Source organism: Salmo trutta, unplaced genomic scaffold, assembly GCF_901001165.1.
Source record: "Salmo trutta unplaced genomic scaffold, fSalTru1.1, whole genome shotgun sequence".
Classification (NCBI taxonomy): Eukaryota; Metazoa; Chordata; class Actinopteri; order Salmoniformes; family Salmonidae; genus Salmo; species Salmo trutta.
Genome location: NW_021822469.1, coordinates 241,077 through 253,524, shown reverse-complemented (window position 1 = coordinate 253,524; position 12,448 = coordinate 241,077). Strand labels below are relative to the sequence as shown.

The window sequence follows — 12,448 nt, the reverse complement described above, 5'->3', positions numbered from 1 at the left end:
TGTTAGTGTGAGTGTGTATGTGAGTGTATGTGTGAGTGGTGAGTGTGTAGTGTGTATGTGAGTGTGTATGTGTGAGTGTGTATGTGTGAGTGTGTATGTGTGAGTGTGTATGTGTATGTGTTGTGCTTGCAGGCGTAACGGCGGGTGTGGGGGGGTGAGAGTGCATGTGTGTATTTCTTACTCATTAGGACCCACTTCTGTTCCATCAGTGCCTGTCTCACTCAGCTCTACGGTGTAGGAGTCGACTGGGTTTGGTGTTCCTGACTCCCAGCGAATCAGAGCGGCTTCCGGACAAGCTGCTACACTCCTCTGGTCTGATGACTGGTGGAGTAGGGGACTGGAGGGGGAGGAGAAGAGGGAGCGATGAGGAGGGATATACAGGGGGATTAAGAGGGAGGGAGAGAGAGCTGAGAGAGCACAGCATTAAAATAGTGCAACCCATTGTATTCAGTTGTGTCTTCCACTGACACATTCCTATTGAAACCACTGTTAGTCAGTTTGAAAGTGGTGTTCCCTGTAACAGGCCCATGGTTTTACCTGTCACGTAGACAGGCCTTCTCACTGGCAGGTCTGATGCCTGTAGTGTTGGTAGCTGTGACCCAGAACTCATACTGCACGTTAGGTAGCAGCTCTCCTACACTACAGTGGGTTTCCTTTACCTTCACATTAAACACTGAGGAGGAGACAACTCACTTCAATCATTTACAACATTACAACAATACATTAGAAAGTTTTATTAAAGCCTTATACCTGTTGGTTTAGGTAAAGTAACCATAGTCTCCCTCATAGGGGAATAGTTGATTACATTAGATTAATTAATCCTCTTAGAGAGAGATTGAACATTCCAAATAGTACACCCAATATATTGTCTCTGTGTCGGTCCATAATGTCATGAAACATTCAACTGGAATGTCTGTCTATGTTATGTTCTGAATCTATATTCAGATTCTAGGTTCTCATTCTATGTTTTACAGGTTCTGATTCTATGTTTTACAGGTTGTGACTACTATTTCCAGATTCTATATTCAGATTCTATGTCCAGATTCTATGTTCAGATCTATGTCCATATTCTATGTCCTGATTCTATGTTCTGATTCTATGTTCTGATTGTACATTCTGATTCTACATTCTGATTGTCCATTCTGATTCTCTGTCCTGATTGTAAGTTGTACTGGTTGTGGTTGTACTAGTTGCTACCATCAGGCCCCTTGGTGCTGTCTGCAGCCGGTGTGTCCTCCAGGACAGGTCTGTAGTAGAGCTCGTAGTATTCCACAGAGTCGTCTGAGAACAGGCTCCAGCACACACGCAGAGACGTCCGCGAGGCCGAGTTAGACACCTGGGGTTGATGACCGGGGCAGATTGGGCTGGAATGACATAACAAACCATGATATCATGTTACAATCACATCAAGATTAAAATCAGAAACATGATCGTGACATTACAGAGAGAGAGTAATACCTTTATGTGAATTAGTTTGTACTGCATTCATGTTTTATTTTCCTCCACAGAGGTTTATTTCATGGTCTTGACACTTTTCTAAGTGACTGTGACAACATAATACTAAGTCTCTATTTCATTGATTTTCACACTGCGCTCTCCCCACAGCCAATATTAAACACAAAGGACTTTATTAAGACTATTTTATTACAGGATTTTTCTACATTTTGACATTTCTCTCAAATGTGTGTCCTTCTGTGGAATCAGAGATTGTGAGAAACAAAACAAAGCTGTCTGAGGTAAGTCACCAAGTGAATCAAAGATAGACACACGTCACAGACTAGTGCATTCCTAATGACACCCTATTCCCTGCAGTGCAGTACCTTGGACTAGATCTTTACAGGCCCTGGTCAACAGAATATAGGGAACAGGGCCCTGGTCAACACTATATAGGGAACAGGGCCCTGGTCAACACTATATAGGGAACAGGGCCCTGGTCAACAGAATATAGGGAACAGGGCCCTGGTCAACACTATATAGTGTTGACCAGAGCCCTGGTCAACAGAATATAGGGAACAGGGCCCTGGTCAACAGAATATAGGGAACAGGGCCCTGGTCAACACTATATAGGGAACAGGGCCCTGGTCAACAGAATATAGGGAACAGGGCCCTGGTCAACAGAATATAGGGAACAGGGCCCTGGTGAACACTATATAGGGAACAGGGCCCTGGTCAACACTATATAGGGAACAGGGCCCTGGTCAACAGAATATAGGGAACAGGGCCCTGGTCAACACTATATAGGGAACAGGGCCCTGGTCAACACTATATAGGGAACAGGGCCCTGGTCAACACTATATAGGGAACAGGGCCCTGGTCAACACTATATAGGGAACAGGGCCCTGGTCAACACTATATAGGGAACAGGGCCCTGGTCAACAGAATATAGGGAACAGGGCCCTGGTCAACAGAATATAGGGAACAGGGCCCTGGTCAACAGAATATAGGGAACAGGGCCCTGGTCAACAGAATATAGGGAACAGGGCCCTGGTCAACACTATATAGGGAACAGGGCCCTGGTCAACAGAATATAGGGAACAGGGCCCTGGTCAACAGAATATAGGGAACAGGGCCTGGTCAACAGAATATAGGAAACAGGGCCCTGGTCAACAGATTATAGGGAACAGGGCCCTGGTCAACACTATATAGGGAACAAGGTGCCATTTGAGGCACACAGCCATAATCTCTCTTCAGACAGACTGCCGCCACAGCCATAATCTCTCTTCAGACAGACTGACATCACAGCCATAATCTCTTTTCAGACAGACTGACATCACATCCATAATCTCTCTTCAGACAGACTGACGTCACAGCCATAATCTCTCTTCAGACAGACTGATGTCACAGCCATAATCTCTCTTCAGACAGACTGATGTCACAGCCAGCCTCAACAAGCATTAGCTACAGAAGCAGTATGGAGATTGTATGTGTCCCAAATGGCACCCTATTCCCTATGTAGTGCACTGCTTTTGACAAATAGGCTCTGGTCCAACGTAGTGTTCTATATAGGGAATAGAGGGCCATTTGAGACACAATCATTGTCTCAGTCAAACTTCAGCAGAATGAAAGCATCACTCAAAAGTGCCTGACTCGTCACTCCAGTGGCCTTATGTAATTAAATACTCAGGGAAATTAAATCACTTTTTCATCAAAGTCATTTGTTTCTAAGCAACCAAACTCCCCAAGCTAACCTCCATTTATATAAAAGGTAGAGTTTGGAGTCTGGAAGGATTTCTCCGGGGCTCTGCTCTGCTCTGTTCCAAGCTCATACTCCTGATCTAAATCAGGGACGGGCAACTTTGATGTGGGTGGGGGCCACAAATAATCTGAACTCATCATGGGGGGCCTGCAGTGGCTCGCGGGTCTGTGTATCCACATCCATACCCCCACCTTGCCAGCAAAACATTTTAGCGGCCTCCCTCTTGACAACGGAGAGAAAACGTTTTTAGAGTTAATTTCCTGTAATTCTACACATTATGGCATGACGCGTAGAGAACATTTTGTCGTTTTAAAGCAAGAATGTGGCAAATCTACATATTTTGCCATGGGGCGGGGAGAAGATTTTGCAATTTTATAACACATTTCATGCAATTCTACTCATTTTGCCATGGGGCGGAGAGAAACATTTGCAGTTTTACATCTTATTTCCTGCAAATCTAGACATAGGATGGAGAGAAATGCTTGAGTCCCCTGACCAAAATACAAAAAATTATGTTTTTTATTTTAGACTTTGTAAATTGATCAGTTGCCCATCCATGGCCTAAATCTAATTGCGTTTAAAAATAAAAGTATATTTAACATTTATTTAACTAGGTAAGTCAGTTAAGAACAAATTCTTATTTACAATGACGGCCTACCCCGACCAAACCCGGACGACACTGGGCCAATTGTGTGGGTGGGTGGGTGGGTGGGTGGGTGGGTGGGTGAATGGATGGGTGTGTGTGTGTATGGAAGGATGGATGGATGAATGGATGGGTGTGTGTGTGTATGGAAGGATGAATGGATGGGTGGGTGGGTGGGTGGGAGGATGGGTTGATTGATTGATGGGTGGGTGGGTGGAAGGATGGGTTGATTGACTGATGGGTGGGTTGGTGGGTGTATGGAAGGATGGGTTGATTGACTGATGGGTGGGTTGGTGGGTGTATGGAAGGATGGGTTGATTGATTGATCAGACCTGGTACGATGTTGATGGAGTCCATCATGGTCTTGACGTCTGACAGGTCAGCGAGGGGCATGTCAAACTCCAGAGGGGTCACCAGCGTCAGGTCAGGCTTCTCCTTTGCAAACTCCTCAATTCTGATTAGGCAAACAAAACATCAATCAGCCATAACCTTGATTCTGAATCGACAAAACGCACCCAAGTCAACAAACTCCTTGATTGTGATTGGACAAACAAAACACCTGTCAGGAAACTTCTCAATTCTGATTGGACAAACAGACCTGTATTCAGTGAGGTGAAACGTTCAGAACACTGCATATAGAAATGGAACGAATAGAGCTGACAAGATGCCCTATTCTACAGAACGAAAAATCATACCTGTTCTACAAAATTGATTTCTATCCGAATGTTTTGTAACGTTGCAACCTTCTGAACAGAGCCCACCTAAAACGACACTGAAATGAACATTGGATGTAGCATCATGCGTCATCATGCTATTCAAAACATAAGCTATGTCAACAAACCCTCTTCAACATCAAACACATTCATTATACTGCTTAGTTTAAATTAGTTGAATTAGTTGGCTAATTAGGATCGGAAGCTATTTTGGTTTCAGAATGAGCGTTGATGACATCAAACATAACCTGATATATTATCCTAATGAAACACTCCTAATCAGGCTGTTACACGGTTCACAGCAAATCACATGATTACACTGTTATTAACCAGACTCACTACCATGCAGTTGTAAACAAACACTTATAATAGTTTTGTTATAGCCTGGTCCCAGATCTCTTTGTGCCTTGCCAACTCCTATGGTCATGGTCAAGCAACAAGATAACACAAATGGATCTAGCATGTTGGCAAGAGAACAAACAGATCTGGAACCAGGCTGAAATGGATCTGGAACCAGGCTAAAATGGATCTGGAACCAGGATAAACTAGATCTGGAACCAGGATAAAATAGATCTGGAACCAGGCTGAAATGGATCTGGAACCAGGATAAAATGGATCTGAAACCAGGATAAAATGGATCTGAGTCCAGGCTGAAATGGATCTGGAACCAGGATAAAATGGATCTGGAACCAGGATAAAATAGATCTGGAACCAGGCTGAAATGGATATGGAACCAGGATAAAATGGATATGGAACCAGGATAAAATAGATCTGGAACCAGGATAAAATGGATCTGAGTCCAGGATAAAATGGATCTGAAACCAGGATAAAATTGATCTGGAACCAGGCTGAAATGGATCTGGAGCCAGGATAAAATAGATCTGGAACCAGGCTGAAATGGATCTGGAACCAGGATAAAATAGATCTGGAACCAGGATAAAATGGATCTGGAACCAGGCTAGTTCAGTTATATTCACAGGCTAGCAATGTTAGTCTCCTTACAGTATAGTATAGTATAGTATAGTATAGTATAGTATAGTATAGTATAGTATAGTATAGTGTAGTTCTGTTGTAGTCTCAGGCAGCAGTGTTAATCTCCTTAAAGTACTTTACCTCTTCATGGTGGGCATAACAGCCTGTCAAGGGAAAGTTCACAACATCAAAAGTCAACTCCTCCAGTGGTCATTAACATTTTAAGGTTCATAAAACCTTTAACTGGCAGATTAAAACATCCCAAAGACCACAGAATATACAGTCAGTTGCCAGTTTATTAGGTACACCACCCCGTTCACGAAAAATGGTTCACTCCTACAGACAGTGAGTCATGTTGCCGTGGCTTGCTATATAAAGCAGGCAGACAGGCATTGAGCCATTCAGTTACTGTTCGATTGAACGTTAGAATGGGCTAAACGAGTGACCTAAGCACATTTTAACGTCGTCATAGCCAGGTGCGCTGGTTCCAGTATCTCAGAAACGGCCGGCCGGCCTCCTGGGCTTTTCACTCACAAAGTTATCATAAACTTTTAAACGTTTCAAAGTTATTTCAAGTTATAAAGCTATATTAGCAATTCAATGATTTAATCTTGAATAAGTCATTCTGACAACCCACTACAACAGACCTGTAGAAAGAGTCGTTTGTCCTCGGTGCGGTACAGTTCCTGGGCGGTCTCAATCAGGTCCTTGGATGCGTCCAGGGTGCATCCGCATCCCAGCAGCTTAGTGTACAAGGCCTCCAACTTCCTCTTCTTCTCCTCCCCCAGCGCAGCGGCTCGCTCGTCGTAACGATGGGATAACGTCTGTAGAACATCGTTGCAGTGCTGCTCCAGGTGTTGCTCCTGACGACCAAAATTCTCCTGAAAGATATGAAACGTTTCATTAAGCGATGATCAGGGGCTCCCAAACGGGGTTTGCTCACAGATCCATGGTTGAAAACCCATAGATGTGTCTTTGTTATGTGTGTACTGTGGTTGTTGTGTCAGTAGTAGTGGTTGTTGTGTCAGTAGTAGTGGTTGTTGTGTCAGTGATAGTGGTGGGTGTTGTGTCAGTAATAGTGGTTGTTGTGTCAGTAGTAGTGGTTGTTGTGTCAGTAGTAGTGGTTGTTGTGTCAGTAATAGTGGTGGTTGTTGTGTCAGTAATAGTGGTTGTTGTGTCAGTAATAGTGGTTGTTGTGTCAGTAATAGTGGTGGTTGTTGTGTCAGTAATAGTGATTGTTGTGATAGTGGTTGTTGTGTCAGTAGTAGTGGTTGTTGTGTCAGTAGTAGTGGTTGTTGTGTCAGTAGTAGTGGTTGTTGTGTCAGTAATAGTGGTTGTTGTGTCAGTAATAGTGGTTGTTGTGTCAGTAGTAGTGGTTGTTGTGTCAGTGATAGTGGTTGGTGTCTCAGTAGTAGTGGTTGTTGTGTCAGTAGTAGTGGTTGTTGTGTCAGTAATAGTGGTTGTTGTGTCAGTAGTAGTGGTTGTTGTGTCAGTAATAGTGGTTGTTGTGTCAGTAGTAGTGGTTGTTGTGTCAGTAGTAGTGGTTGTTGTGTCAGTGATAGTGGTTGTTGTGTCAATGATAGTGGTTGTTGTGTCAGTAGTAGTGGTTGTTGTGTCAGTGATAGTGGTTGTTGTGTCAGTAATAGTGGTTGCTATGTCAGTAATAGTGGTTGTTGTGTCAGTGATAGTGGTTGTTGTGTCAGTAGTAGTGGTTGTTGTGTCAGTGATAGTGGTTGTTGTGTCAGTAGTAGTGGTTGTTGTGTCAGTAGTAGTGGTTGTTGTGTCAGTGATAGTGGTTGTTGTGTCAGTAGTAGTGGTTGTTGTGTCAGTAGTAGTGGTTGTTGTGTCAGTAGTAGTGGTTGTTGTGTCAGTAATAGTGGTTGTTGTGTCAGTAATAGTGGTTGTTGTGTCAGTAATAGTGGTTGTTGTGTCAGTAGTAGTGGTTGTTGTGTCAGTGATAGTGGTTGTTGTGTCAGTAGTAGTGGTTGTTGTGTCAGTGATAGTGGTTGTTGTGTCAGTAGTAGTGGTTGTTGTGTCAGTAGTAGTGGTTGTTGTGTCAGTGATAGTGGTTGTTGTGTCAGTAGTAGTGGTTGTTGTGTCAGTAGCAGTGGTTGTTGTGTCAGTAATAGTGGTTGTTGTGTCAGTAATAGTGGTTGTTGTGTCAGTAATAGTGGTTGTTGTGTCAGTAGTAGTGGTTGTTGTGTCAGTAGTAGTGGTTGTTGTGTCAGTAGTGGTGGTTGTTGTGTCAGTAGTGGTGGTTGTTGTGTCAGTAGTAGTGGTTGTTGTGTCAGTAATAGTGGTTGTTGTGTCAGTAGTAGTGGTTGTTGTGTCAGTAGTAGTGGTTGTTGTATCAGTAATAGTGGTTGTTGTGTCAGTAATAGTGGTTGTTGTGTCAGTAGTAGTGGTTGTTGTATCAGTAATAGTGGTTGTTGTGTCAGTAATAGTGGTTGTTGTATCAGTAATAGTGGTTGTTGTGTCAGTAATAGTGGTTGTTGTGTCAGTAGTAGTGGTTGTTGTACCTCCACAGTGAGGAAGATCTCTTCTAGATGTCCTGCAAAGTTCTCCATCTCCACCACCTTCTCCTCCAGCTTAGTCCTGATGTTATTCACCTTGTTCTGAAGGCACAGCAGAAATTAACTCTTACAGAGGGTCAAGGGTCGCCTGAGGGCAAATCTGTTTGTGCTCTCGCCAACTTCTGTTGTGCCGTCACGCCAAACAATGCCTGTAGAAGTTGGCAGGAGAGCACACACAGACTGGCACTCAGGCTAGATTAAGGGTATATTCACATGGAATTAACACACACACACACCTTCCCCTTTCTCCGACTCATCACACACCCTCCCCTTCCTCCGACTCATCACACACCCTCCCCTACCTCCAAGTCATCACACACCTTCCCCTTCCTCCGACTCAACACACACCCTCCTCTACCTCCGACTCATCACACACCTTCCCCTTCCTCCGACTCAACACACACCCTCCCCTACCTCTGACTCAACACACACCTTCCCCTTCCTCTGACTCAACACACACCCTCCCCTACCTCCGACTCAACACACACCTTCCCCTTCCTCCGACTCAACACACACCCTCCCCTACCTCCGACTCAACACACACCCTCCCTACCTCCGACTCAACACACACCTTCCCCTTTCTCCGACTCAACACACACCCTCCTCTACCTCCGACTCAACACACACCTTCCCCTTTCTCCGACTCAACACACACCCTCCCCTACCTCCGACTCAACACACACCCTCCCCTACCTCCGACTCAACACACACCTTCCCCTTCCTCCGACTCAACACACACCTTCCCCTACCTCCGACTCAATACACACCTTCCCCTTCCTCTGACTCAACACACACCTTCCCCTTCCTCAACACACACCTTCCTCTGACGCATCACACACCTTCCCCTTCCTCTGACTCAACACACACCCTCCCCTTCCTCCGACTCAACATACACCCTCCCCTACCTCCGACTCCTTGTGCTCCTCAAACACGTCATCGTGTCCGTCCACAGAGCTGTCAGGTGATGGAGTTCCCTCCTCATCTGAAGACGGGACATACGCCTCAAACCTGATGATGATTGCTTTATTGTATCCATTATTAAATGATTGATGCATGCAACATGTCATGCAAAGATTACATACATAGTGCATTAGACACTGGGATGGCAGTAGCCTTGGTGGCGGTAGCCTTGGTGGCAGTGGCCTTGGTGTCAGTAGCCTTGGTGGCAGTAGCCTTGGTGGCAGTAGCCTTGAGGTTTAAGAGGCGGGCCAGTAACCAGAGGTTTGCCGGTTCGAACCCCTGCCTGCAGGGGAAATCTTCAGGGAGTGAGCCGGAAGCCGGAGGATCCTGTACACTACCTACTACTGTTGTGCCCTTGAGCAAGGCACTTTACCCCTAAGTACCCCTCGCAGCCTGTGATGTTTGTGTTGTGTATCAGGTTGGGTAACTGTGACAGCAACAAATAAAAAAATAATATCTGTGCAAATGGACCAATAAAGCAAGTGTTGTATTACGGACCTTAGAGAGTCGTTGGTATCCGTGGAGAAACGCTGGGAGGTAGAGGACAACTCTCTAGTCTCTGTTCTCTCTGACACCACTACGAAGGCCTCTTTGGTAGGGAGATCCCTGTTCACCTCCTCCTCCTTCACCTCCTGGTGCTCCTCCCCATGCTCCTCGTCTCCACTCAGCACCTCCTCAGTGATGACATCCAGCCTGCTTCCTGTGTAGACCTCATACAGGTCCGTGATGGGAGGAGGAGGGTGGAGGTACTGTGGTGGAGGTATTGTGGTGGACTGGGCAATCAAATGAAACATGTCAGATTCATATTTTTCCACTAAGGACCAGGAAGTAGGTATTGGAAGTAGGTATTGGAAGTAGGTATTGGAAGTAAGAATTGTCAAATATTTTGATGTTCTATTTACCCAACATTAACCAACCAGTCATTCACTTGTGTAAATTTGATATGCTTTATTTACCTTTAAAAATAAGTATAAATATTTAATTAGTTAACTTATGGAGGCCATGCAACGAGTTCATTATTTGCAATCAAAACAAGTATGATTCATAGTCTTAATGTTTAGAAAAACACTTGTTCAGAAAGAACTGTACACAGTGATGACAGTTAAAGGAGGGTTTGCTTCTCTAAGAACCTGGACCTCTGTTAAAACATGGATCAGGCATGCTGTACACATAAACTCAACACACCATTTAAACTATGCTGGAGTTTCAGATTTATTTGCTATAATTATGACTAGATATATCAGTTATTATTGCCTAGTTGTTACTAAATCAAAAAAACACTGGTTAAGTTTACCTTGGTGATAAATTATTCAATATCTCCCCCAGTAACGTCGATTCAGGGCGACCATTGACAGTGTTTTTGACAGGCTAACCAAGGAAGCAAATACAGTTTGTGACAAATATAGCAGGAACCCCAACTGTTATGCACACAGATCAAGTGTCAGCAAGGGTATTTTGACATAGTGCCAAAATCTGCCTGTAGTCGCCTAATAGAGTGATAATATTGTATTTAATCGAATAGTATTTGATTGTGAATGTGGTCATTATTTTCTTGAAGGCGACCCATTGTATAAAATATTCAAATCTCTTGGCATAAATCCTTGATACATTATAGCGAATCAAATCAGCTGTGGAATTCCCCCTGAGCATGTGATCGAAAGGTCAAAGTTGAAGGTAAAGAGAACGCCACAGGAAACACTACGTCATCGTTACAAATGGCGGACGTTGTAAACAAGGCAGAGGAATTCAAGTTTTAGCTAGCTCGCAAGCTATATGTTTACCACAAAATGAATAGCATAGACTGCGAGCGTTTGGACAGCTTGGACGGCTGGGTCGCCATCAAAACGAACATATTCGAAGAAAACGAGACGTTCAAGCTCGGTTTTATCGTGCAGTGGAATGTTATCGAGTCCAAGTTCGCGGTCACCTGTCACAACAGAACTCTCCAGCGACAGAAGCGCAAAGACCAGCTTGCTGTCTGCGAAACCGAAACCAGCTGGGCCGGACTCTTCTCTGTTAACGACTTAAAAAATGTCCACCGTCAGTTTACAGGGGTCGGGGATGTCGTCGCACCCTATTTCCCCGACCTGTCGGACTTCAAGGAGGGTAACATTTGGGACATGATCTTTCTCAGCAGCAATCGGACGTTCAACCAAGATGATCAAGAGAGAGATCTGGATACACCTTGTCGTCAGCTGGAGAAGTACTTCAGCACTGCGATAGATATCTGTGGCAGGAAGATAGTGCTGGACTCGCTTTTCCCGCAGGACGAGCGAGATGTCGAGGAGTACTTTGAGAACATGCAGGAGTTTAAGAGGAAAACCATGCAGGATGAAGTCACCACGGCTAAGGATCACCTTAGAAAGGTCAGTGGCCAATTTTAATTAGTGATCTATACAAGCTGTGGCCTGTCACTGTTCTTCAATCCTGGTCCTGCCACATGGGTTGCAAACTTTTGTTCCAGCCCAGCACTAACCAATCACTAGGCCTACGCCGTTGCTCATTTGAATCAGGAGTAGGCTACATTGCTGGGCTGGAACAAAAGCCTGCAGACTCAGGGGGCCCCCTTGAGGTATACCGGTAGTGTACTCTGCTTACCGATGCCCCACTATCCAGTAATCAAGTCACTGTGAGTAAACCCTAAAAATGTCTGTCCAACATTAGGCATTTAAATCCCCTCATGACATTGGGATAGACACCCTTCCACCCTGGTTCACATAGGGGGTTTAATAAAGATGCAGTGTCACTGTCATCACTATTGTTGCTCAACATGACAACACGTGAGAAGGAAAACATGACCAATCCTGCTCCCAGCCGGTTGATAATCCAGTCATGCTTCATTCCTGTTACTCATGTTGTTATCACCCTGCAAGGTGTTCTCCCCTGAGGTCTTGGCTAGAAACAGGGAGATTGGCCTGTCATTCATTCTCTGTTTCTATGTTGACTACTTTTAGGCAAATTATTTTAATTTAACTAGGCAAGTCAGTTAAAAGCAAATTCTTATTTACAATGACAGCCTATCGGGAACAGGGGCAAATGTTTACCTTGTCAGCTCGGGGATTTCGGTTACTGGCCCAACGCTCTAACCACTAGGCTACCTGATAGCCAATGACACTATGCATTAGAGCCCAACTAATATGGTTTTGGGGTCTGATACCTTAGCCTAGTGTTTCACAGTGTCATTTTCCCCAAACTGAATTCTCATAAAATTGTCATCCAATTTGGCTTCTGCTTTCAAAAGTATCTCTGTAGAACATGCAAGAATAAACTATAGCCATTGAATTCCGCTGTGCTGATATACCTATAATGCACGCTCTAGAATGGTCTTCAAGCCAATCAGAGACAAGTATTCAAGTACTGCTACTCTCTCTTCATCATATATGCATAGTCA

At 44.5% G+C, this 12,448-nt stretch overlaps 2 protein-coding genes across 2 annotated transcripts in view; one reads left to right on the top strand and one right to left on the bottom strand.

The window, feature by feature from the left end:
* Nucleotides 1-177: 177 nt before the first annotated feature.
* LOC115182354 (fibronectin type III and SPRY domain-containing protein 2-like) lies at nucleotides 178-10,457 on the bottom strand. Its single transcript, XM_029743973.1, has 11 exons — nucleotides 10,352-10,457; nucleotides 9,556-9,830; nucleotides 9,003-9,079; nucleotides 8,044-8,139; nucleotides 6,172-6,405; nucleotides 5,666-5,688; nucleotides 4,172-4,293; nucleotides 1,337-1,364; nucleotides 1,198-1,292; nucleotides 538-673; nucleotides 178-337 (listed from the first exon to the last, which is right to left on the bottom strand). Exons 4-11 carry the CDS (start codon nucleotides 8,089-8,091, stop codon nucleotides 178-180), a joined length of 846 nt encoding a protein of 281 aa, XP_029599833.1. The 5' UTR covers nucleotides 8,092-8,139; nucleotides 9,003-9,079; nucleotides 9,556-9,830; nucleotides 10,352-10,457.
* A 232-nt stretch (nucleotides 10,458-10,689) lies between these two features.
* Nucleotides 10,690-12,448, top strand: part of LOC115182364 (WASP homolog-associated protein with actin, membranes and microtubules) — a 34,421-nt gene continuing 32,662 nt past the window's right edge. Inside the window, exon 1 of the mRNA XM_029743986.1 lies at nucleotides 10,690-11,423. Coding sequence (XP_029599846.1) covers nucleotides 10,845-11,423 — 579 coding nt within the window. The 5' untranslated portion in view covers nucleotides 10,690-10,844. The remainder of the gene's footprint in view (nucleotides 11,424-12,448) is intronic.